Source organism: Labrus mixtus, chromosome 17 (assembly GCF_963584025.1).
Source record: "Labrus mixtus chromosome 17, fLabMix1.1, whole genome shotgun sequence".
Classification (NCBI taxonomy): domain Eukaryota; kingdom Metazoa; phylum Chordata; class Actinopteri; order Labriformes; family Labridae; genus Labrus; species Labrus mixtus.
Genome location: NC_083628.1, coordinates 16,277,248 through 16,304,104, shown reverse-complemented (window position 1 = coordinate 16,304,104; position 26,857 = coordinate 16,277,248). Strand labels below are relative to the sequence as shown.

The 26,857-nt window shown below is 39.6% G+C and overlaps 1 protein-coding gene across 1 annotated transcript in view; it reads right to left on the bottom strand.

Annotated features, from left to right (window-relative positions):
* The window catches only part of LOC132992584 (poly [ADP-ribose] polymerase tankyrase-1-like), a 93,761-nt gene that overhangs the window by 3,971 nt on the left and 62,933 nt on the right, over positions 1-26,857 (bottom strand). The window contains exons 15-28 of the mRNA XM_061062010.1: positions 22,608-22,753; positions 22,362-22,527; positions 16,890-17,109; positions 14,768-14,877; positions 13,452-13,640; positions 11,767-11,847; positions 11,086-11,272; positions 10,422-10,501; positions 8,473-8,593; positions 7,269-7,366; positions 4,487-4,561; positions 4,228-4,333; positions 1,479-1,665; positions 84-240 (exon numbers count right to left, since the gene is read on the bottom strand). Coding sequence (XP_060917993.1) covers positions 84-240; positions 1,479-1,665; positions 4,228-4,333; positions 4,487-4,561; positions 7,269-7,366; positions 8,473-8,593; positions 10,422-10,501; positions 11,086-11,272; positions 11,767-11,847; positions 13,452-13,640; positions 14,768-14,877; positions 16,890-17,109; positions 22,362-22,527; positions 22,608-22,753 — 1,923 coding nt within the window. The remainder of the gene's footprint in view (positions 1-83; positions 241-1,478; positions 1,666-4,227; positions 4,334-4,486; positions 4,562-7,268; positions 7,367-8,472; positions 8,594-10,421; positions 10,502-11,085; positions 11,273-11,766; positions 11,848-13,451; positions 13,641-14,767; positions 14,878-16,889; positions 17,110-22,361; positions 22,528-22,607; positions 22,754-26,857) is intronic.

Genomic DNA, 26,857 nt, shown 5'->3' with positions numbered 1-26,857 from the left:
TGTGTGTGTGTGTGTGTGTGTGTGTGTGTGTGTGTGTGTGTGTGTGTGTGTGTGTGTGTGTGTGTGTGTGTGTGTAAACCGACCTGCTCCCCTCTGTAGATGACGTACTCAGCGTAGGCTAGTCCATTGACACTGGGTCGTCCTATGACAGAGTGGTGTCCTGGGGGGGCATGGGCCATTTTCATTGCACTGAATTGAAGAAATGACTTCCCCAGCGTCACTCTGCAGAACAGCATCTGCCTGAAATGCAAAGTGGAAGAACTCAGACCCCAATAAAGGAGACAGCTCAGACAGCACGGGGCAGCTCTGTCAGGGACAGACTGCTGTATCCAAATTGTGGAGAAGAGTCTGAAAAGTCCTTTCAACTCTGCTGCTTTCAAGTTTTACAAAACACACAGATCCCTGGAGCTCACGCTCATCTGAAATAAATGTAATATTTGCAATGTGTGGGGTGCTGGTTGAGCTCAGCTGTACAGAGGCTACAGTCCTCATCGCACTGGATGCAGGTTCGAGCTCCGGCCCTGTTGTAATTTGGTGCATGTCATCCCACTCTCTCTCTCTCTCTCTCTCTCTCTCTCTCCACATTGTCTGTCTCTCTCAAGCTGTCCAATAAATTCAAAGCAAAAAGACTCAAATAAATCAAAAAAAAAGATTTGCAATGTGCCATAATGTAAAGTTAAATGCTCAGTCTGTTTACTTTCTCATTCTTCTGTTATGCTTTCACCCTGGCTGCTGTAAACCACTTTACAGCTTCCTGCTGTGTGACTAAAAGGATTTTCTTATACTCCTGCAATAACACAACAGTCTATCTACTTAGCTGATAAAATGCTAATCCATGTTCTCCCTACCTCAAATTCTGAACTACAAAACTACAGGGGCCTTGAGAGGGTGCAGACTTCCACCAAGGTCAATAATCCAGTTTTGTATCCATAAGCTCTTGACACCATGGCATGTCTGTCTATTTATCCAAATCCATAATAAATGATTTGGGTTAATATTTTGCCTGTTCCTGAGTCAGATCCTCAGCCTGTCAAAACATATTAATTCTTTTGCCCCAACGATAAAACTTCCACTTGTGTTTTCATAAAATTAGGGGCATAAGTTGAAAAAATGATCAATATTTTTACAATAATTATTTGGAGTTTTCTTCAGTGTATGTAAAGTAGGCTACATGTTTTCCCAGACATGAAGCTGTCTAAATACAAATCTTTATTTTATAGTACATCTTTTTGCTCTGCTTCTTGGGACAATAGTCCATTAGACTCTCATTTAAAAAAGTGGATATACAGTTGCACCCTGAGTGAAAAGTTATTCTGTCATTTGAATCAATAATTATAATAAAAATAAAGTTTGGAATTGGGACACTTTCTTTTTCCTTCCATGTAGAAAGAACTTATTTCTTAATGTACAAACAGGAGAAGTCAAATGTCCCCATGCTGGAGTAAAACTACTTCATCTTAATTTACAAGACATTTCACCTGTGGCACACGTAGCAGGAGCGGTCTTTGTGGGTGGGACATCCCGTCCCTCCACCAATCCCGTACACGTACTGGTTGCTTTTGGAGGAGTTCTCAGCAAAGTAGATGCCAGCGCCAAACATGCCACCGATGTAAGCGTGTCGCTCGTCGAAGCCCTTATGGATGATGGCATTGATGAAGGGAGAACCTACAAGAGAAAATAGCTGCTCAGATCTCTACTGCAGGGAGAGGGACACTTCCCCTTTCAACATACACACTATCTCTTTTATTAGTGCCTGCAGAAGATGCCAACACATTTTTTTCATTTTAGATTCAAAACATGAAGTGTTATAGGGCTGCCAGCATTAAATGGACTGAAATGAATACATTTTTGTTATTTTGTCCCTTGAGGGGCACCGTAGATAAGCTCTTTGCATTGTCTCCCTGTTGTCACAGTGGTGGGAAAAAAACGACACTGCTGCATCCTTGAATGTCTCATTTCACGTTTAAACAACGTCTAAACAGCTCAGACTACGAGACACAAGTAACATCCACCTCATGGCATCAAACATTTCACTATTTGACTGTTTTCATTTAGTTTTTGATCCATAACGAGTTTCTCTTTCATTGATTTCGTTAATGTCTTCAATCTATCAGAAGGTCCTTACTTCAAAATAAAAGCAGGGTTGTATTCAAAAAGCAAGTACATAAAGTACTCTCAGCCTAAGACAGTACAAAAAAGTTACATTTGAAATAATGGAATTTCGAACATTCGATTAAAAATGCGATTTGATGCCATTAACTATTGAAATGTAGTGATTAATCACGATTACAGCCCTAATTATTTCCTTCCTCGCCTAAATATTAAATGGAAATGGACTTGAGCATATAACTCGCTTTTCTAGTCTTCTGACTACTCAGCGCTTTTACACCACATGTCACACCTTCACACACTGATGGCAGAGGTTACTGTGTAAAGTGACCATCAGAAGTAACTAATCCCATTCATACGGGAGCAACATGGGGTTAAGTGTCTTACCCATGGACACATCGGACATGTGGCTGAAGGAGTAGGGGATCAAACCCCCAACCTTCCGGTCAAGAGACGACCGACTCTACCAACTGAGCCTCACCCGCCCCAAATATAAGTAACTAAAGAGTTTCAGAGAAAAAAGGCCTTTTATAAAGAGCCATAACAGCTCTCTTCTTCAGACAGGGAATCAGAAACAAATAAAGCCCCAAAAGCAGACAGCGTAGAAACAGTTTGAATAAGTGTTATCCTGGGAAATCCATGATCTAAGAGACTTTGAACACAGAATGATCGCTGTGCCAGACGCATCATTTCAGGCATCACAAAAGCCAAAGACTTCCTGGGATTTTCTAGTCGGCACTGTTTAAAGAAACAGCAGACGGCTGCAGTCCTGAGGGTTGTGTCCTGACTAAACTGTGTGGTTGAGAGGCGACATGGAAGATTAATGAGAATTGTTCAAGCTCACAGTCAGGCTGCAAGTATGAAAGCAGTGCAGTACAAAGCGGAGTTAATCTCAGAGTGCACAACAAACGGTTGAACCTGACAGCAGAGGTCCAAGTCAACTAACAGGAAGTGACTACAGGGCAGTTTTTCACAAAGCTTAATTCAAATGAGAAGGGAATGATTGTTGTCTTAATGCGAATAATGACACTGCATGTCACCCTCTAACTATCATTATCATTTGAATGAACATATCATTTGTTTTTGTCTTCTCTGTGCTGGGTGATGAAAAACAACATTCATATATAAAGGAACTATACACAGACAACTAAACTCACAAACTGCCCCAAAAAAACATGTGCCTGTGATGTTATTGATCATTTGATTGTACTGTAAGATATTATCTGTTTATCTGAAATAAGAAAAAGTACATGTTTCTATTTCTTTTACTGCTCGTACCTTCTTATTGCTGTTATCTCTTTTGATTTGCTTTTAGCTCTTTTAGTTTCTTACATCTTTTTAAATCTTTGGTCCTCTTGGTCTCAGCTCGTGTTGTTGGGTTCTTGTCTTGCCTGGGTTCTCATAATGGTTATGATGGTTGGGTTATATATGTCTGTTGGGTATGTTGCTATATGGGTTCTTTTCTGTTGGATTGACTTTTATTATTTGGAGTATTTTGCATTTGTTATATTCTTGCTGTTGTTTATGTTCTTCTGTGTTTGGTTAAGTTTGCTCGGTTTTTGTTTTTGCCTTTTTCTGTTTGTCGAAGCACTTTGTAAACCTGTGTTTTTAAAGGTGCTATATAAATAAAGCTATTATTATTATTATTATTATTATTAAAAATGAGAAGGGAAAGTATCCCCATGTTTTGAGTGAGTCCTGTGACGTGCACCTTCACCTTGTTAAGAACAAGTTTTGAGCAGATTGTGCAGAAAAAACAAAAACACAGCCGTTAATAGAAGCTATGACATGGTTCAGCTATGATCTGCTTTCAATATTTACAGAAACAGATGTCATTATCTGATGCTTCCGAGGAAAGGGCATCCCATTTCATTTCAGTTCTCTTCAAACATCCACGTTGGGAGGGACTAAGACGCAAAAATGTAAGTGATTTGAGAACACATTGACAGATTGAAAAAACCATAGAATAAACATTTTGTATGTGTCATTTAAGTTTCAGGTTTTCACATTTTCCTCCAATTCCAAACACCACAAGCCAGTTACAGTAGAGACATGACAATAAATATGTGTTGAGTGAATCAAATAATGACAATTTACATCGATTAGATTTCAATTTACCATGGAAGAGCATTCGCTCGTTGTGATGGTTATGATTCTCATCTGCAATTTCCTTTTGTCTGTGCGCATATCTCTCTCGTAGCTTCTTATTCACCACCTTCTGAATCTGTGGAGTCACAGGGAGGAGAGAAAGAGTTAAATAAAATAATCAGTCACATGTGCTGTGTATTACAAACTCACTTATTTGCAAAAGTCTACTCACTGTGAATGAATGATATTCCTTATTTTTGTTGATAAATTGAGATATATGGAGACACACCTTAATGATATTGTAGCGGCTGAAGACTCCTCCTGCGTTGCCTCCATCACGGTGTTCTCTGATAGTGCTCTGCAGCTGAAAAGGAAGGAACATAAAGAGACAGGGGACACTCTGAATTACACATTCAAATAACATTAAGCCTCAAATATGTTGATAATGTGAGTGATATCATGAAATGCTTCCTTCTGTCCCTCTGGACAACACTACCAAGAAGAGACTCAGTGATGAGTCTTTATTCATTTTAACAACCCAGTTGTTATTTAATTTTCAGAACAATAACAAATAACACTATCTGTCATTGTTTCTCACTTTCGTTTTTTAATTCTGAAAATGTTGATTTCTAGTGTTTTAGCTCTTGTAAAAAAATATTACATTTCAGCATTAAAAGTGCACTATGTAGTTTTGGTAGATAAATTTGAAATTTGGGGACGTGTACGGATTCTGTGGTATATGTTTATAACTCTTTACACAAACTGTCCTCAGAGGAAAATTTGATCCCTGTATCACTGTTTGAAGATAAAATGCTAAGTGAGAAGTTATGGAGGGAGGCCCGCAACAGTGAAACCGTAACTCTCCTGGTAGCTTTCTAGCTCCAGAGAGTGTTCCAGGGATTCATTTTTTCCTTTGAATAAAGTTTGTGTATTCAGTTCAGAAAATATAGCATAGAATTGTTTCACTTCTCCAACTTTCAAATTTCACTACCAAAACTCCATAGTGCACCTTTAAAGAAATAAGGATTTATGGCAGGACTTTTGTGTTTAAGTTTAAGTTAGGTTTACTCAAACTGACAACTCAGTGGCCCTGTTTACACTCCATATTTAAGGCATTCCTGAGTGATCAGATGAAAACTGGATAGGCCTTTCACACCAGTTGTTAGAATAATCTTAATGTGTCTGCAGTGACCACTTGTGAATAGATACCACGCAAGACACCCAAGTCTTCATCAACTTCAAAAAAATGCAAACTCACAGTACAGAGAGAGAGAGAGAGAGAGAGAGAGAGAGCGAGAGAGAGAGAGAGAGAGAGAGAGGGTGTGGTTGTGGACAACCGAGAGAAAAGGGGCGGAGTATGCATATGGATAGATATGTTGAGATAAAGAACTTTTAAAAAGTAACCTTCAGTTTTGGCTCTTATCAGATAAGTACATAAACTTCACTGAAGTATGGAGTCTCTATTAACCCTGACAAACAGACACATTGATCTATGCTTGTCTCCACTGTGAAATATGTGTATCCTCGCTCTTCTGCATTATGTATGTAAAAACTGATTGTCTCATCTCATCCTTCTCCTGCTTCTAGGCACCACCTTGGCCTTTTCTCTTGCCCTTGTATGAGATCGTCCCGTATTGAAAAACACACAGGCCCTTCCTGAATCAACACTGGACATCATTTATGTAAAAGACTACTTGCATGTCAATCTTGTCTAACTTATATAATGCTTCTCTCTGAGTTTTCGGTTTATTATTTCTCACCACGTCCCAAACTTGCAAAAGCCATACTTTATGCATTAGGAGTGTGCTTCTGAAGTGACAAAGTAAGGATACAGACACTTCATAGAGAGGGTGAACATATATATTTCAGAGCTATCTGTCTGGTACACTTTACTGGTTAAGTACAAAACATCAGGCTCTATGATCAAAGACTAAATTAAGATTTTACATCAAGTCGAATCAAATACGTTTAACCTTTCACTTTCATGTATGCATGAGGACCTCTTCTTCTCTCTCTGCAGTGAATATGCAGCACTTTTTTTTTATCACTTGATGACTTGTCATTGACACCCAATGTAAGCTGGGATCACTTTAAACCCTTAATAGTATAAGCTGTATACGTAGACAATGGAAAATTATAATAGAAATGACATTCATGTTTATTTGCATACAAAGCCGGGAGGGAGGTGAAGTCTGAAGAAAGGATATGCCTGCTGAGATGCATTTCAGTGCCAGGTGTGTACAGATGTAAGTAGAGATGACCGCCTGTAATCAGATCACCCAATGGCATGTTGTGACAGGGTGTAAACAAGGCCTATACAGTCAGTGATGAAGTAGCTGCAGCTCATTCAATCATGGTGGATACCTGAACAATGCCTCTGGGAAATGTAGATGAGCGCTGCTGCAAAAGTGTGGCATCAGCAAAGAAAGACGACAGAACTGAGCTCACAAAAAGAAATGAAGTAGAATACTGCAGCAGCTCTTAGAGATTAATGTCTTTCACTTACTCATTTTATCATCCTAATAACTGAAATGACTGATGACTTTAAAAAACGACAGTACTACAGGCAGAGGCACTTAACCCACATTTTCTGGCATGAAAAGAAGTCTAGAGAGACCTCGTGCCAGTCATTTTTCACGTTGTTGAGTCAAATTTACGGCCTGAATCACCTGTTAAATTTCTGTTAACATCTGACAATCCTCATTAATTTGAAACTCATTCAGACCGATACCCGCTGTCTCTCTGAATTACTGCTTTCATTTACAAGACAAATGTAGTCAGGGGGGCAGTTTCAGGGATATTTCACAGAGAGTGTGTACAGTTGCGACACTGTGTGGTGTGTGTCCTTTGCCAGATGGTCGAAAAGTGCAGATTGGGGGATTCATTAGAAACCCAGCAAGAGAAATCACTACATTATTTAGCAAAGTGCCATAGAGTCATGTAGGAAGAAGACTAATCCACCAAAGTGTGTGTGTGTGTGTGTGTGTGTGTGTGTGTGTGTGTGTGTGTGTGTGTGTGTGTGTGTTTGTGTGTGTGTGTGTGTGTGTGTTTGTGAAGGTGTGTTTCCTTACTTCCTCCTCCACAGACTGGAACTCCTTGTCATCGGTTGCCAGGTCAATCAGCACAGTGCCCTGACTGGAGCAGTGGAACGTCAGGTAGGGGTTTGGACCTTCAATCACAACATTTTAAAGGTTCATTTGGTAAGTTTCACACACAAACTGAACGTATATGACAAAAAAATGATGTCCGTCCATTGGGGTCAGTGTTAACGGACACACCATTTTTTAAGCACGCTCCTATTCTCCATACAAACATGATAAGAGTTCAGCATTTTGTCTGCACTCGGTGTCCAGAGCTCAAAATGCCTAAAAGCTCTTTGATTGCATTCTGTTGAAAATAATTCCACCTTTGGAACACTTCTGTGCCTGTCGATGCTACTTCTCCCTCACAGGCCAATCAAAATCATAAAGGGGCTAGGGCACTGGTTGGCCTAGCGGTTAGGTCGTGCCCCATGTACCGAAGCTACAGTCCTACAAAAGGAGGAACTCGGGTTCAAGTCTGACTTGCGGCTCTCTTCCACAATGTCTTTCCCAATCTCCCCAATCGGATTTCTACTCTATCCATTGTCCTCCGAAATAAAGGCATATATAGATCTAAAAAATAAATAAATAATTTAAAAAAGGTGCCAGACTTTTAATGTCAACTCTGTCAAAAACAATGGGGAAGAAAAAGTAAGTGCCTCTGCACCCGGACTACTGTACTTTTTTTCAAAGGTAAAACTTCTAGGTCTAGAGTTGCTGCTAACCTTTGTGAAATGTCCTTGCATAAAAGCAAATATTTAGCATATAGAGCCATCTAAAACAGACTTAATGATCACTGTCAAGGGAAGCAGAAGCGCTGCGAGACAACTTTAGTAACCTAGCAACAATAAGTGCCGGTGAGAAGCCCTCTGAAATTGCCAGAGCAAAAGAACTCTGTAAGTGGACACTGGCCCTGATTCATTAAACCACAGAGCATGTCTCTATTACAAGGAGGTGGGGTAAAGTGGACAGACCCCCCTACTCAGGATCAATGGGTAGAGACAGTAGAGGAAATCTACATTATGAAGCACAGATGGAGGACAAGTGGAAGAAAGCTTGTAAAATTGGTATTACATGTTGACTAGTGTAATAGTAATTTCCCCCATTAATGTAGTGGTAGTGTGTGTGTGTGTGTGTGTGTGTGTGTGTGTGTGTGTGTGTGTGTGTGTGTGTGTGTGTCTTTGTTTTTCCTGACCTTGTTGGCCTCCCAGCAACCTCTCGATGCCCTTGATGAGTTTATGTCTGTGACCATAAGCGTTGATGCCGATCTCTTTGAGCTCTTCATGACCCATGTCTGCCAGCACATCCAGCGAAATCTGCCCGGGAACAAACAAAAAACGACGGGTCAGTCTTACACGTTGTTGTGACTGCTGTCTCAAGAATGTAAATAGTTAGAATATTTGTATCATTAAATAATTATCAGTAATGTGCCTTTGAATCCAAACTTGCAAGCATGTGTCTGTCAAAATCAAATGCTGTATTTAAAAGTCGTCTTCTGCACAAACTTCAACTTAAAAACAGTTCAGTTTTACAGTCACAACAGTCGGTCACACTTCAACTTATCAGAGATCACCAGTTCATACATCAGAGTTCAGGGACATTAGACATATTGCAGGGACAATACTGATGACATATATTTGTGAAGGAAAGACGAATGCAGCATAAAGAAAAGGTCAATGAATGAAAGTCACTAATCAAGCCATTGATATGCAAATTGTTGTTGCTGAAGTCTGCACATTTGTTCAGGAAGAGCAGAGATGATTCATGCTGGAGGCAGAGATAAGTCAGCTTTTCAGACGATAACCTTTACCTACTCTCCGCTGTGTACCTGTGATCACTGCCACGGGTGTTTATCACCAATAGCTAACCTAAGTATTCATCTGTCACCAGAAGTGGAAACATAAACGCCTGGTTTTATGTCAGAAATCAAAGCATTTCTTCTACTATTTCACAAATATCTTGCAAAATGTTTAATAATTGAAGTATTTTAATTCAAACAACTCAGCAGCAAAATGTAACAGAGGGATTGGAAGTAAGATTACTGCAGCGGAGGGAAGTATTGATGTTATAAATCACTACAGCTTACATAGGTTGTATGATTGTTTTACTTTGAATTCACTTTTAGTCCACTAAATTAATAAAAAAAGTTGAGATTTTGACATTGCCTGATGTACTTTATTCAAACTCAGATTCTCTGTTTGTGCGCTTGTGAAATGAAAATGAACTTTTTCATTAACACCAGGCTGACTCTCACAAACGACGGCTCTTTTCCCTTCAGAGGAACCCTGAATAACAACACAGCCAAACACACATCCTCCTTATTGCTCCCACTCTGCCATTTCTGTTTAGCCCTTTGCCCGCTGTCAACTTTCACTATCTAAATATCTATCTGTCTGTTTCCTCATCTTTCTCACAACCCATCGGTCTCCTTGTCTCTCTCCATCTTTCTATTTTCTCCATCTTTCCGCCCCAATCCATCCATCTCTTTTGTTTTTTCTCAATCCATCCAACTCTCTCCCTCTTCTGTCTACATCATAATTTCTTTCTATCTGACTCTTTGTACCTCATTCTATAACTGTCATTGTTATTCATATTAGAAGTTCATGCTTACAAAAGAGCAAGACTAAAGGTTTACAATGATGCTAGTGTTTATGCTAGGCTGTAATGAACTACAACTGGGGCTGATGGGAATTGTATAGTATCTGGACACATATTGTGTCATAACAAGCCATAGACTGTTCTAAAAAGACGTTTAAAACTAAAGTTGATTCAAAACATCCATGTCTCCAACAGGACCATGGATGTTTGAGTTTTTATGGTAATCCATCTGTTGATGATTTTAAAGTGAACCATTCAAGTGAAAGAAACCAAACAGAACCACTGCAATCCCTAAAGCAACAAGGATAGGGCGGCTTAAGACTGACCTTTTTTAACAAGACCTTAGAAGCAAGAAATGATGAAAAAACACAAGTCAAAAAAAGATTAATACAACGTTTCAGTTTTTAAATGAAAAGACGTTACTTGAAAAAAAAAAAAAAAAAAAAAATCACTTTATGATCTCTAAAGATCTTTTTAATCTTCCCTGTTTCGACCACTCAGGAAAAACGTTTGAGGTCTCCCAAACACTTCAAAATGTGATTGTACCTGTTCCCGCTGGAAGATGTCTCTGAGGTGTTCCAGCCCCAAACTCTTCAGGAACTGGTTGATGGTCATGTCGAGCAGAGCTGCAGAGACACAGTGAAGTCAGCGGGATTAGAGAAGAGTTCTGAGTACATCAATAACGTCTGTGACGCCTTCCATGCATGGAACAGCCCCTCATTTCCTTAACCAAATACTGTACAAAACATAGACGCAGTCTCAGTGGCATCACCCATTGGTTTCTGAAGAGGCACTATGAAACACGACAAAGGCAGTTAGAAAAAACTGTCCCAAACTAACTTTTGTTTAAACTAGAAACAGGCAAAGAAGTGGAGCTGAGGCGGTTCTCAAGTCTCATGACAAACAGCTACAATGCGCCCACATGTCAACAAATCAGCCTGCCCCTAATGATGGTCATTTATGCATAATTCTTAGACTTAGTATAATCAAAAAAGATGAGTTATTGGAAAAATATAGCCCCCCACATTTTTTACCAATAAATAAATGAGCTGTAAAACATCTTTTATTTCTGCTGTGAAAATTGGCAATTCTACATGTGGATTAAGTCCTTGGCTTTTGCAGCCAGCCTCAAGAGGACATTTGAGGAACTGAGGCTTCTTGCACATTCCACATTGGATATCTAACATGTAACATGTTGCTTTGTACGTACTTTCTCCCTCTTTCCTCTCAGACCCAGATGCTCCATCTGCTGGTCCAGTGGCCCCGCCCACAGTGATGTCACCGATGGTGGTGGTCAGGTTGTCTATGCTGCTGGCTGCAGACAGGCACGACGGAGACGGAGAGGGAGAGATGACCACGCCCCCTGACGCACCTGCGCTCACCACACTTGCGCTGACCTGAAAGTGGAAGAGGAAAAAATAAAGATCCCAAGCTTAATTTTATTGAGAATTATGACTCATTAAACTAAATTTTAAAAAGTTATTTGCAACCTTTGACATATATGACATGGCTTTCCTCTCCTTCATTTTAACTGGTTAATAAGCTGCTTTCAGTCTTTACTAGTCATCTGATATTTCAGCTGCTATGAGCTATGAACTGACAACGGTCTACAGAGCTTCAGTATTCAAACCTTCAAGTGCTTTCAGTCATTGCTCTTCATGTCATATCAGTCGTTGAAGCTCTAACATCTCAACCTCCAACACTTAGAGCTCAAACTCTTTCAAGGATTAAACTGATGATTCAGACGATTTCAGTGCATCAACTTTAACTCAGCCCTTTGTTGTCGTTCTGTTTCTTCTTATATCAAAACAATCCTTTGACCAGCACAGGGAGGAAGTTTCAGCTCAAAGGCCTCTTGTCTATACTGATATTAACATGTGTGGACACTCACCACAGTGGCCTGGGGTTTCAAACAGCTCGGCAGGGCATCTGGAGGCATAGCGTCAATCAATAATGCTCTAATGTCATCAGCCTGCAACAGACAAAAGAATGGAAAGAATGATGCAGATGTATTGTTAACGTACTCTTTATGATTCTCCCCATAAAACATGCACGGTTTGTTGAGTTCTGTCATAACGGGTTATTACAATTATTTTGCACGTTAGCTTAGGGGCTTAAATGATGAGCTACCTTTTAAGCATTTGGGGAAAATGATGAGGTAATATGGCAGCTGACACAAGTAGAGATGAGTCAAAAAGTCTTAGTTATGAACTGAATAATGTTTATTTCACACCAGTATCTGCTGCATAGAGCTCGTCAGTGTCCACAAAAATACCCACAAAGGCTTGAGAAGCAAAACTCAAGATTGTGTGAGAGTCTAGCATCAATTCTTTTTTTTCTTATGAATAAAACATTTTCTTCTTCTCTCAAAAAGTTGAATTGTTTTACTTTATGGTTTCTTGATTTGACGTTTCTTTGTCTAATTTGCACTATGCATCAGAACATTATCATAAGTCTCCTGAGGTGAGACGTGATGATAAAAAATACGCAGAATTAGCGGACGATGCAAACGACGCTATTATGAGAATATTTGCCTTCATATCAATGCTACGTGTAGTACAACGGAATCAGAATGTCGAAAAAAAAGAGCGGAAAACAACATACTGACGAACAGAAAACATAATGCAGCCGTTTAATTACGTGCACACAGTTTGTAGCGGTCGCTTGTATACACTCTATGCACCATGCAGTTACAGGATATAAACGCCAGCTCCCATTGGCTCGAGGTGATTTCTCCGTAAATTATCCCGTGGCGCTCTCACATCAGCTCACTGGGATTTGCTGCGGAAAAAAAATACTAGGGGTCTGTCAGGAGAAACCCAAGATGAAGACGGAACGAAAAAATGGGGCTGTTTGCGTTCACACATAGATCTCCTCCTGGATATATCAGGAAGTTTCAGGAGTGTTAAAGCCCTAATACACTTAACATCAACTGAATAAAAAACTAACCTGCCACTGTAAATAAGCATCAGTAACAATTTCTATCTATAATCAAGTTGTTCTGTTTCTTTGATTAATGCTCTTGGATGAAGCGGTGTGATTTTTGAGGTTCTTCCCTCCAGTGGTTTCAATCCGTCCCTTGTGAGGCTCAGTTTGATGATCAATTTTTATATTCACTTCTTCTACAGTATTTATTGCAAATGATGTATTTAACAACATTTATCATAGACAACATGCACACAGAGCTTTCAGCACATCATTTGATCTAATCTCTAATTCGTGACAGAATCATAGACTCATTTGAGATCTCATCCCATGCTGCACTTTTGACTGCTGACTGCGGGTGTCAGCTGCAGTGACTTCTTGTTCTCTTGGGGAGACGCTCAAACTTTGGTACCTACAATCAAATGAGATCCCTATTAGGAGGCTTGTTAGGAAGCCTCATTAGGGTGCAAGAAGTTTGGAGACTTCTTGTTCCACTTTGGAGAATCAGCAAACTTTCCTCACGATGCTTCACTTTTACATACTTAACTGTAACCATTCAATCGGAGCTAACGATATTGCCATGTGCTGACTCAAAACACGAGTTAGGCCCCTGATATGAAGAAATGAGGACAAACTTGGAAACTTGCATACCGTTGCCAAGTCAAGCGGCGTCTGCCCCTCCTGGTTTTTCATTGTAGGATCGGCGCCATGGGCCAATAGCAGAGCACAGAGCTGTGTCCGCCCCTTCTGTGCTGCTTCGTGCAGGGGTGTAAACGCCCACTTGTCTGTGGCATTAACGCACGTGTTGTACTTGATCAACAGGGCGGCTATGTCCACGTGCTAGACGGAAGAGAGAAAATGAGAGGAAATGAGAGGTGAGGAAAAGGAAGGAGGTGAGGATGACGACAACACAGAAAATGAAAGAGAAGGGATGTAAAGTGCAGAGGAGAGGAGATGATAAGAACAGCAAAATAAAAAATACAAAGGCATTTAAAACGATCAAATGTGCCAAGTCTAGGGAGTGAATGCTATCATAAAAAATTTGATCACAGAAAATGTGATGTGTGAAAATTTTCTGGAACAAGACTTTTGTGTAAATGATTAACTACATCATGATTTGTTTTGTTTTCCCACCAGTCCTTTATTGCCTCCTTTCGCTGTTTCTTTTCTTCATCATCTGTCTCCAGCTCCTGTCATTGCATCAAACACAGTGTCGCTTGTTTCGGCGCACCGGTTGGGAGAAGCTGAAATGTGTGTATGTGTGTGTTTTGTGAAACGCAGAGCTCATCAAGATTTCATTCAGACATGTGTTTCATGGCTCCATAGGTAGCAGGCTGCAGTAAGTCAAAACGAGACTGAGAGAAAACCACTCACTCCAGAAGAAGAAAAGGTGCGGCTTTATGTTCTTCATCAGAGAATCTAAGATTAAAATGTTGTGATGATAATAATAGTATTTTAAATGTGGATAAAAGGTGGGAATAAGGAACAGTGTCCTGCCCTCCAGTAGTGACAGAAAATGAAACATCTGCAGGTGTGGCAGATTTTCAGTCCCTGTCAGCACTAAGAAGACATCAAATCCAGACCCTGCCGTGTCAATTCTACACGTTATACTGACTCAAGCTTCATTAAGAATTCATAAATGTCACTTAACAGTTCAGAGAACTTCTTGACCCTCACTAAAGATAGAATAAACTAAAGCACATTAAATGTTTCCAATGCTTTTTGTTTGAATTCTTGTTTCTAAATGTTCAAAGAAATTGTGAGAAATGTACACCACGGGTTCTAAGCAAAAAGTTGAAGAGTTCAAAGCAGGAGTGGCCTCTTTATATATATTTTATAGTTATAACAGATCTTTAGAAAGAATAAGAAAAGGCATCTCTGAACTGCACTTGTGATCTGAACTCTGAGTGAAGCCTGTGTGTGTGTGTGTGTGTGTGTGTGTGTGTGTGTGTGTGTGTGTGTCATACCCCGTATGAAGCAGCGTTGTGTAAAGGTATCAGCCCTCCTTTGTCCTGTGCGTTCACATCGGCTCCATGTTCCAACAGATACTCTGCTACCTCCAGGTTGTTATAGCCGGCTACAGAGGCGCAGAGTTGTTGTGGTTGAATGAAGACAAGGAAGGATGTCGAGGAAAGACAAAGTGAATGATGGATTTGTAGAAGAAAAGAGAGGAGACATTGTAGTCAGGTAACATGACAGGAGGAAATAAAGCGAGAGAGAAAGAGACACGTCGGCCTACACCAGCGGCAGTATGACAGCGTATAATCATCTTTTCCCGTTTACAAACAAGTACATCAAGGCAGAGCGGGTGTGGGTGTGTGCCTAAGTGGTCTGATGTATAAGAGAAAAAAAAACATTTGTAAAGTGTTTGAGTACTTTCTTAACTTTAAAAGTGTCACTCATACTGCAACATATTTGAGAATTAAGATGCACTTGATCAAAAAGTCTGGCATGACATTCTCTTTGAATAAAGAGACTTGAATAGATACAGACTGAGGCTAGTCACGCAGCGGGGACATTAAATGCTAAATGGACTTGAGCTTGTATAATGTTTATGCAGAGTATCCATCAGTATTTAACTGATTCCACTTAGACACATTCCTGCCGCCGATGAATCAGCAGGAGCAATTTAAGGTTCATTGTCTTGCCAGAGGCCACCCTGACATGTGACTGCAGGAGCTGGGGGTGGAATCCTCTACCACTGTGCCACAGCCGCCCCCGCATTAACCTTCAACTCTGACACCCTTGGTTAAATTCAAAATCCCAAACCCTTTAACTTAGCCTTAATAAAACAATGAGCCAAGTGATACCCACGTGGTCATTTGGCATGCACCAATAATGCTGTCAGAATTTGTGCCCATGAGTTTATGAGAATGATGAGAAGAACGAAATTAACAACAAAAGGATGATGGAAAAAAAAAAGAAGAAAACACTTGACTTTCCTGTTAAATGTATTTTTAAGTTAGTGTTTAAAACATGTTTTCAATGTTTGTGTGTGTTTGTGTGGGGTGTATATGTGTGTGTGAGGTGTGAGGTGTGCGTGGGGTGTGCGTGGGGTGTGCATGTGTGTGTGTGTTTGTGTTAGTGTGGGTGGCTGTGTGTTGGTGTGTGTGTGTGTGTCTGTAAACTGTAAAGTGCTGTAGCTGAACAGTAAATATCTTGTTATCTCTGTAGCTGATGTTATCATGATTACAGATCCGGTATAAATAGATGAGTTTGTGTTTGTGCACCTGCAGTATCTCTTAAAAAGTTTTAAACCGTTTGTGTGAGAGCCAAGGTCATTGCAGTACACTGCAGCTCTAAGCTTGAGCATGTAGTCAATGATACAATAAGTGTTAAATTAGCATACCATTTACATATAAACAGTGCTTTGTGCAGCTTGTGGTCTTTTTGAAAGCATAATGCATTAACAAGCTAACACCAAACCAAGACAATCAAACTGTTTGTTTAAATTTGTATTTATCTAATCACAATTCTTCTTCTTCTTGTTTTTTATTGTTACTGTTTCTCTGTGATGCTTATATTTTTTTGTATTTGTAAGGTTTTTTTAAACTACATACAAATAAAAGTTTACTTTCATGTAACACTGTGTTATTTGAATAATCACCTATACAACAACATCAACTGTAATCAGTCATTGACGCACATCTTACTGTCTCATATCAACCTTTACAAAATGACAATTCTCTGTGACAAAGGGGCTCATATTCTATCCTGAAAGATGTTTTCAGTGCAAACAAAGTTTTCAAAAATCATTTAATAAATTGCTAATATGCCCTCCTCTCTGTGTAAGGGTGTTCTTGCTCTCAAGACATGAGCTGTCAAGATGTGTTCGTATCTTGTGCTTGGTTCTGCACTTAGCTACAATCCCAGGAGAGGGGCTGTTTCTATGATGTTACACACAGAGTGATCAGTTAGCAGCAAATAAACCATTTTCAAAGTAGCTTAAATTGCTGCAGACAGAACCTAATAACATCCAGCCTTATCCTCAATGTTTTTTTCTGCATGTAAAGGGAGCTTATTAAAGCATCCTTTGAACATGTGTCTTTGTCCACAACCTTGTGTTTGAAGTTTCCAAACGCATTTTACCTGCAAGGTGCAGAGGTGTTGAGTTGCGTCCCTGTGTATCCCGGCAGTTAATGTTGTCAGGGCTACATAACTTCTGCACCCTTGCCAGGCAGCCTTTCTTTGCAGCGTCAAGAAGTGCTGCGTCTCCTCTCAGAAGGTCCTGAATGTCAGTGTCCCCATCCTTCACGAGGTCTAGAGGCGTGTTCCCGTCTCGGTTCTTCTTGGTGGGGTCTGCTCCATGCTGCAGGGAGAACGCCAAATTGGAAGAGGTTAGTGTCGAGGAAAGAAGGTTGGGGGCGGATGAAAGACAAGTTGAATAAATGATCATCCTCCATTTATCCATATAGGTTTACATTTGTAAGAAGAAAAATAAATGTTTTCTAACAAACCACACAATTATTAACACTCAATTTAGAGACCGGAATGTTGGAATTAAAAAAATCTATCACAGCCTTAAGTCTAAAAAGCATCAGACCTCAAAAGCCCTCATTGTTTAAACCCCAGTGGAAACATTTCACTCAGATGAGGAACCGACGATGACAAGTGACGAGTGAGAAGTGGATGAAGGTAATTCACCAGAGAGAAGAGGAGAGGGGGAGACGAAAAGGAGGTAGAGAGGTGAGGACAGGACATCCAGTGAAGTGGAAAACACCATAAACCCAGGGGATGAGGAGGGGGGGGAGCAGACATTTTCATTGCTCAACTGTCTCTGAGGTACCGCCATAACTTGTCATTTCATTGTAAGTTTTGAAATCCTCTCATTAAAATTGGATGTTGCGCGACCACTCCCCTGAGTATCCACTGCTGGCCTGAAACTGTCCGTTATACCTCTCTCATGGCTGTATTTCCATTTTCTAAGTTCTTTTTGAACCTCTCTATGTTAGGATTGTCTGCCCTACTTCTCTATTTCTTTTATCTCTCTGCTGCTGATCGAATCATATTCTAATGTTAATTTATTCTCTATCCAGGAAGTTACAATAGAGACCCAGTAAAGTTATGATTGGGGACATTTACATTGAAATACATGTAGGCTTTGTTACTCTTCCATTGGTTATAGCCTAAAGTCTTTCCATTTATAGCAGTGAGTCATTTTAGAATATGATTTCTTTCTCTAATGACAACATGTTTGACTCATTGGAAGAAAATACTTTTATTTTTTCATTTGTTTAGGTAGAAGATCTGAAGGTGCCTTTATGGTATCAGCTCTGTGAGGCTGTTTGGTGGCACATTTTGACTTTGATAAGTGCTAACATAAAAATGCTAACATGCTCAAAATGACAAAAGCATGTACAATGTGAGTCATATTCTCTGTCTTCGTTTAGTACTTTGCCAAGTTGAGGCTGGTTTAGTAATTAAATTGTACAAATTTAAAGAAGTTTAAACTAATTAGGGCATACAGGAAAAGTTGTGGATGAGGAAAGGCATTAGGATTCATCATCTGGGCACATTGGACGCCTGTATTAAACGAATAGGCAATATATACAATCATCATAGAACAATTACTGTTTTTTTATTGTGCAGACTACAGAGGGACAGATACAATGTGCTAACAAACAAAAGAAAGTCCCCCACAGAAGCTGTAATTTCATGAACAGTACTTCCAAACAGGAAGATGTTGCACTGCGTGAACAACAGTTGGTCTCCTGCAGGAGGATAACACATCCTGCCAACATCAGGAGTCATGTGAGTTCATACATTCTGTGCCAAGCTCTCACATGTTAAGACTCTTCTATAATTGAGAATAAATTCATTATGTTCTTGCACTTCTTTTCCGACAAAGAAAATGCTAATGTGCGTTTTGTACTTCCCATAAGATAACACAACGCTGCAAGCAAACGCAGCAGAGTTTAATTCTGAGCCCAAATCCAACACAAAAACAGGGACAATAGAAAGTTGACAACACACAGAGCAGACAAAGGAGAACCTAATCCTGAACTCTGGAATAGTTTATGCAAAAAAGAGGGAACGGTTAGATCCTGAGGCCATGGCAGATTAACACCAAAGTGCGGGAACACTCTGTTGCTTGTGCGTATGCGTGAGTCGAAGAGGAAATGAGGGCATCGCCATGTGTATACACAAAAATCACAAACACAGGCTTAACGTTCACCAAAATTCAACATGTTTGAGATTTTCCAACTAGAGAGTGAAAAATGCCAAAACCTCCCCACCTACTCGAACAATTGATCATCTGTCTGCGCGTCTAACCTCTGCCTCAGACCTCAAATCAGTGAAAGTGTGCCCTGAGGCAGCCGTTATATCTCTGAACTACGAGGCTGTTTTTGAGAGCACTTACTGGGATTTTTGTGCACATGATGTTATGCCCGGTTCACAAACCTATGATAAGAAATATGTTTCAACGGTGGCTACATACAATAAGTAATAATAAAACCAAGGCCATGGGTACAACCTCTAACGTCTGTCCTGACCTGCTGAATTTAACAGCCAACACAATAAAAAGATAAATTGCTTTTCACGCTCTGAAAGGAAACAAGTAAGTCCATCAATGAGGGTTACTTCAGACAAAGATGAATCAGTTTCTATAAACTCCTACTGACATGAGCCTTATGTTGGATGAACACAAGCAAAGCTGCTGAGGCAGATGGTGTTCATGGACATGTGCTGACCAATGACAGTACAACAGGACTTCATAAGCACTGTACTTCCTACCTTGCCTCAAGTTAACGAGTACAGATGGAAGTTTTGTGAAAGGGTCAAGCCTCAACAACAAGAACCCAGAAGAGCTGTCAAAGTCTCCGGAATGATCACCTGCGTTAGTCCAGTGGACACATCACTTCACCTATACTGATATTTAACAAAGCCTGGTATGAAGCTGAAATGACACAACTGCAGTTCAGTCACTGTAATGCTGCAAGTCATTATAATTTTCACAACTGATTCATTGAACTTTGCTCATTCAAATTCTACAAACTTAGAAGGAAATCTTCTAATGTCTAGAATTTTTGCCAATAGAAATCTTAAACCCCAAATATGTAATAATAGTAACATTTCTATTTAAACGCTGTGTAAAGTTGACATCAGTTACAAGAAAGCAGAAAAAAATGCTCAGCTAAATGTGTTTCCAATAATCAATATATGTGTATAAGGAGATGGGAAGATCAAAATAAACAGTTGATATAAAGTTAAATGATTATTCAAGAAAAGGACACAATGGGCCTCATTCACCAATGTCTTCTTCTTAAGAACTTCCATGAGATTTATATCTTAGGTTGTTCTAAGGAAGATTTCTAAGAAGACTCTCTGACAGATTCATCAACGTGTTCTTGAATGACTGAATTGTTAGCAGCTGCATTCCTATCGCCCTGTGTTCAGAAGTTGTGCGTGTTGTTCCCAATTAGCATAGGTAACAGGGCCCTGCAGACACACATACTCGCATGCTGGTCGCAAAAATTAAGGTTGTGGAGATGCCTGACGGTGTGCTGAAAACGGCATTGGCCGAGCACCGGACCAACAGAGGAGAAACATCAGCCGTTCTGAATTGGAGGTACTGCTGCAGGAGGTCAGCAGCAGACAAGCTGTTTTATTCAACAGAGTGAGTAATGGTTACACAGGGACACACAAAAAGACACATGGGATGCAATAAACATAAATAATGTACGTGAGTTAAATTGTCAAGTGTCTGTTATTTACTTTTAAAGCCCACTCAGATTTGTATGATCCAAAAAAATATTTATTAGACATTTTATTAATGATGAAGCAAAATATTGTATTGTAACCCTTTAACAATACACAACTGTAAATTTAAATTAAATGCAAAAACCTGTCATTTTGCCCGAGCCGTCCTTGTGCAAACATAATGAAAATATGGTATTGCTGATGGCTTTTCTGAACACGTCTGGTATTTCCTTCTGTTGCTGTTTTTGTCATTTTTTTTTTTTTGTTGTTTTCAGGTTGTTGCATCTTGCTGTTAATGATACTTTTCCACCTCAGCTAGGAATGCTAAATCAGTTAAGTCAATTAAGTGCTTTAGTTTCTGTCTGGACTCCCTTTAATGTGCAAATTGAAAAAGCAAAGAAACACAGACAGTACCCGTGTGCTCCTTAGTGCTCTGTACAAAATACAAAGTAAGAAGGAAAAACAGTTTTTCCCCCACTGAGCTGTCACCTTCCTTAACACCGCCCTCCTACTGCACGGCCTGCTCAACCACAACTGTCATCCCAGCAGCTCCACAGAACCATACAGCACATCCATACACGCCCGCAGCATCATCACCACACTTTTACTTTGATACTACCAGCACTGCTCAAATGCACTCAGCTTCAAAGTTGTAAGTTTGCTGGTGCGAACTGTTGCGTGCAGCACTTTCTCTTCACTACTTTGTCAGCCCCTGACCTTATCCTGTTGCACAACCTCACTGCACATTCTGCTTTGCTGCATATGCTGTTTATTGCAATATTTAATGGACCATGAAAAATAACATTTGCTTCTCTCATTGTTAATATAAACAAAATAATGTTGTTATTGTAAAATCACACTGTTGTAATTATTCAAAATGTTATTATCTGGGTTTTTATTTCCCTGGTGCATCTTACACCGACTGCACCGTACAGCTACAGAGAAGACATTCTGAATATTCAATCTTTAAGCAGTACAGATTTCCTGCAAGTTTTGTCTGTGCTTGGCTCGGTGTATATTTTTGTGCATACTGTGGATTCAACAGTGTTGATCTAATAATAATTTTTGCATCCCCATATGGTGCCAGCAGAGCGGTGAACTGACTTGTCTGGAGGTGTAATAACACGAAAAACAACAATTCAGCTGTGAAACTGCAACATTTCACGGGACTCATTTTGCCTCCTCTTGATGTGACAATCAGTGAGAAAGCACATCGACTGACTTGGCTAATCTCCCAGGGATCATGACAAGTCATACCTTCAGTGATAGATTGGCTTCTGACTTCCAGTTCAGGATTGCGATGGATGCTACAGCAGAGAAGATTTGGACTGTAGAAATGTACAGGCTGAGTAACACTGGCTCTTTTTGTCATTTCTTGCATTAGCAACAGATCATATTGCAACGCGATTTAACAACCTGATTTAATTTGACAAATAATTCCTTTCTTCTAAAGACTGTCTTCCATATAAGAGTAGAAGAAACAGCATGTTAATGGTTGCAAATGCTGTTTGTTGATGATTTATGAAGAATCAAAGAGGCAACAGAGAAAACATGTGATACCATCCGGAAAGTTGTTCACTGAGGTTTGGAAACTATTACTGGAGAGGAAGAAAAAATATTCTGTACGACAACTTATCACTGGACAGTGTGGCCTCCTCTTCTTCAAACTAACTTTGATTTGTGTTGATAAGAAAGGATTTTATTCCTTTAAGACTTGCCATGTGCAGCTCTAAATATGCAGCACTAGCCTGATTTTCATGGAAATGTCTACCACACGAGTTGTTTGCTTAATCATGAATCTATATGCATTGGTGGTACTGAAGTTTTCTAGGTATAAGATGAGGAATATGCAGGTCTAACCTTGAGCAGCAGTTTGCAGATCTCATATTTGCCCTTAGCAGCAGCTTCATGGAGCGGCGTGAACTTCCACAAGTCTGCCACGTTGACTGAGGCTCCGTGTCTGACCAGCAGCTCTGCCACCTCGTAGTGACCGTACGAACAGGCATTGTGGAGAGGGACCAGACCACTGGAAAGGGACGAAAACAAAATGAAGCATAATCGGTCTGTGAATGACTACTTTTATGTTTTACACAAACAAGGCCACACCCTTTGTCCTTGGCGTGCACATCTGCCCCGTGGTGCAGCAGGTACTCCACCACGGACACTCGATTGTAGCCAGCAGCAAAGTGAAGAGGAGTGGAGTGTCGTCCTTCCAGATCTCTACAATTCACATTCTGAGCAGTACACAGCGACTGGAGAGAGAGAGAGAGAGAGAGAGAGAGAGAGAGACACAAAAAGGGAAGATTAAAATATCTGTTTCACGGTTAAAGAGCTGAACAACCAGGGGGCCAGAATATATCTCCGCTTTTGGCTGCAGAACCAATCACATAGAAATTTTGATCCAGATTTAATTTCAATATTGTTTCCATTACAGGCTTTAAAAAGTTTGGATTTGAAAATGAGGTCATTTTCAAAATGTTTTTCATCAAGCATAATATGGTCAAGACAATTATTTTAATTTTAGTGTTTAGTGTTCAGAAAAACTGGAGAGAAATCATTTTCTCTTCATAATAAATGTAATTTCATATATTTACAACTTTGTCTCTTTTTAGCAGAACCATTGTAGTTTAGAGAGGTTGACAACATTTTTTAAACGACATTTTAGTGTCTCTTTTTTTACTATTTGAGCTCTGTCTTAAATATAGCTTATACTGTTGCTTATTTATTAAGCAGAATTACACAAGGGACAGCCTGTTGAATTTTGTTTCTTTGGTCATAACAGATCATATTTGCTCTGCTGTTATTAAGGAGAGCAGATTAACCCCAACAACTTTAATATAAAGTATCTACAAGCAGCGTATAACTGTTATAATAAATAAGTGACAACAGATTAATCCTTTTTTATTATCCACCAATATAACTAGTCCTGCAGCTTGAGTAGAACCGTCTCAAAGCAACACATCAACATTTACCTGCACTAATTTTACTGTTTGTGTGTCTACCTGTAACTGCACACCAACTCTTTGTGTTATGTAGCCCTGATTTTTAATTAATTATGCAACCAGTGAAATAAGAGTCTGCTGCTTTGGTGCATGGTCTATACTGAGGTATCAGCTTAGTCAATCTAGACCTTAAGATTCTCTGCTGTAAATGTTAACAGTCCTCAGACTGTCTGAAGCAGAGTGATTCATAAAGTCAAAGCTCCAGCGCTCTTGTTCCTTAGTCAGAACTTACATGCGTATAGCCATTAGCCAGGTTCATTGAAATAACATAATAACTGTTTAATTGATTGTTAGACTCTCTTGTGATATTTAGACATTTATGACCTCTAACTTTTTTTCTTGCAAAACAACATGAGTCACATATGTCATTTTAAATCAAAGATCTTCATTGGTTTGGATGGATTACTGTGATTTTTTTCATGTCAACTTCAGGATGATTTATAAGAACCTCAGTGATTGAAAATGTCCCTTACTACTTCATGACCAGATACTTCAAAAAATAAAAACATCAGTTAAGCTGTACTACTACTGAAACCACTACTACCATTACCAACACTACTACTACTACCACTACTACTACAACTACTACCACTACTACAACCACTACCACTACTACTACCACTAGTACTGAAACCACTACAACCATTACCAACACCACTACTACTACCACTACTACCATTACCAACACCACTACTACTGAAACCACTACTACCATTACCAACACCACTACTACCATTACCAACACTACTACTACTACCACTACTACTACAACTACTACCACTACTACAACCACTAGTACTGAAATCACTACTACCATTACCAACACTACTACTACTACCACTACTACTACAACCACTACCACTACTACTACCACTAGTACTGAAACCACTACAACCATTACCAACACCACAACTACAACTACTACTACTACTGAAACCACTACTACCATTATCAACACCACTACTACTACTGAAACCACTACTACCATTACCAACACCACTACTACTACTACTACTGAATCCACTACTACCATTATCAACACCACTACTACTACTACTACTACTGAAACCACTACAACCATTACCAACACCACTACTACTACTGAAACCACTACAACCATTACCAACACTACTACTACTACCACTACTACTACTACAACCACTACCACTACTACAACCACTAGTACTGAAACCACTACTACCATTATCAACACCACAACTACAACTACTACTACTGAAACCACTACTACCATTATCAACACCACTACTACTACTGAAACCACTACAACCATTACCAACACCACTACTACTACTGAAACCACTACAACCATTACCAACACCACTACTACTACTGAAACCACTACAACCATTACCACCACTACTACTACTACCACTACTACTACTACAACCACTACCACTACTACAACCACTAGTACTGAAACCACTACTACCATTATCAACACCACAACTACAACTACTACTACTGAAACCACTACTACCATTATCAACACCACTACTACTACTGAAACCACTACAACCATTACCAACACCACTACTACTACTGAAACCACTACTACCATTATCAACACCACTACTACTACTGAAACCACTACTACCATTACCAACACCACTACTACTACTACTACTGAATCCACTACTACCATTATCAACACCACTACTACTACTACTACTACTGAAACCACTACAACCATTACCAACACCACTACTACTACTGAAACCACTACAACCATTACCAACACCACTACTACTACTGAAACCACTACAACCATTACCAACACCACTACTACTACTGAAACCACTACAACCATTATCAACACCACTACTACCACTAGTACTGAAACCACTACTACCATTACCAACACTACTACTACTACTACTGAAGTTAGCATGCTAACACAATGCAGATGATAGCAAACAGGAAACTTTCCATTATTCAAAAGTATTTGTCCTTGTGAACATGATGACATCAGCATTTAGAAGTAACTCTGTGATATTGCACACCTTCACAGAAATACTACCAAGCTGCTGCCGTTGTCGTTTGTTGTATCAAAGTAAGACTGTACATTGTGGCCTGTGTTTGACAACATATAAATACACTCTCCCAAAGGCTAGCAAAATATCCTGAAGAGAAATCTTGTGAAGATATGATGAATCACCCTGATATGTATCGCCTAGACTCAAAAGATTTCATCACCTTTTTTCTTTCATTCCCTAAAAAACGCTGCCAACAGCCAAACCAACATCAAACAAGATAAACAGTAGTTCTGAGGAAAGCAAGAAAGAGAAACAAAAACAGAAAAAAAAGAGTTACACTGTTCCTCTGCCCACCCAGGCGGATTTATGATGAAAAATATGTCGGTGAAATGAAATATGTGGAAAAGATGGTTTTAGAGGAGCAACAGCAACAACATTGAAGTTATTAACTGAAGCTGAGAAAATAAATGCATGTCTACTGAACTGAGACAGACACCGGCCTGCCTGCTGTTCTCAGATAATAACTGATTTTCTCTTATTTCAGAAACAGTTACACCTTAGAACAGAACAAAGACAAGACACAGGGGGGGGTTACTTTAAAGTTTACTTTTTATCGCCCCTGTGGATGTTATTCTACAGGAAGCACAATGACACATCCTGCTGGCAGGCTTATTCCTCCATTTTAGGCCATTATCCCTCACTTCAACTGAGGCTGAGGCAGTTGCTTTTGAAAGATGTGCTTCCAGGAAAAACAATAAAATCTTCACCCTTACCAGCCAAGCAGAACTTCAATCCTTCATACAATGAGAAGGATGAGATTAGTTTTCATTGAAGCTGACGGCAACAATTACACAAGTGAAATTAGTTTGTTTTTTTTCAAAAGCCAAGAACTGTGGTGTGTGGAGACTTTCTGATGTGGTCTACATGACATGGTGTCATCTATTTATTATCTCTGACGGTACTAGAGCCCCTGGCAGTTGTGACCACCAGAATCTATATGAATATAGTCAGATAATTGGGCTGTAACTAATACAAACTAATACATTTATCACTTTTTGCAGTATATATTTCAAATGTGTGTGTACGCTGGCTCCAGCTGTATCATTTCACTTTCACATTATTAATGTATAACTGTACGGAGTAAACAATCTAGAGCTGCATCTTTAAGTTGATCCATTTATTTATTTATAGAAAATTCATCCTTATGAAATATTTACCAACTGAAAGGACTATTTATCATTATTTGATCATTCTAGTCAGTGTAATGAGAAATGAGAAATAAAGGCATTGTCATACAATGTTCCTCTTTGGTTTCGCCCCATTGGACAGAAAACAGACATACAGGGATATCACCTTGGGA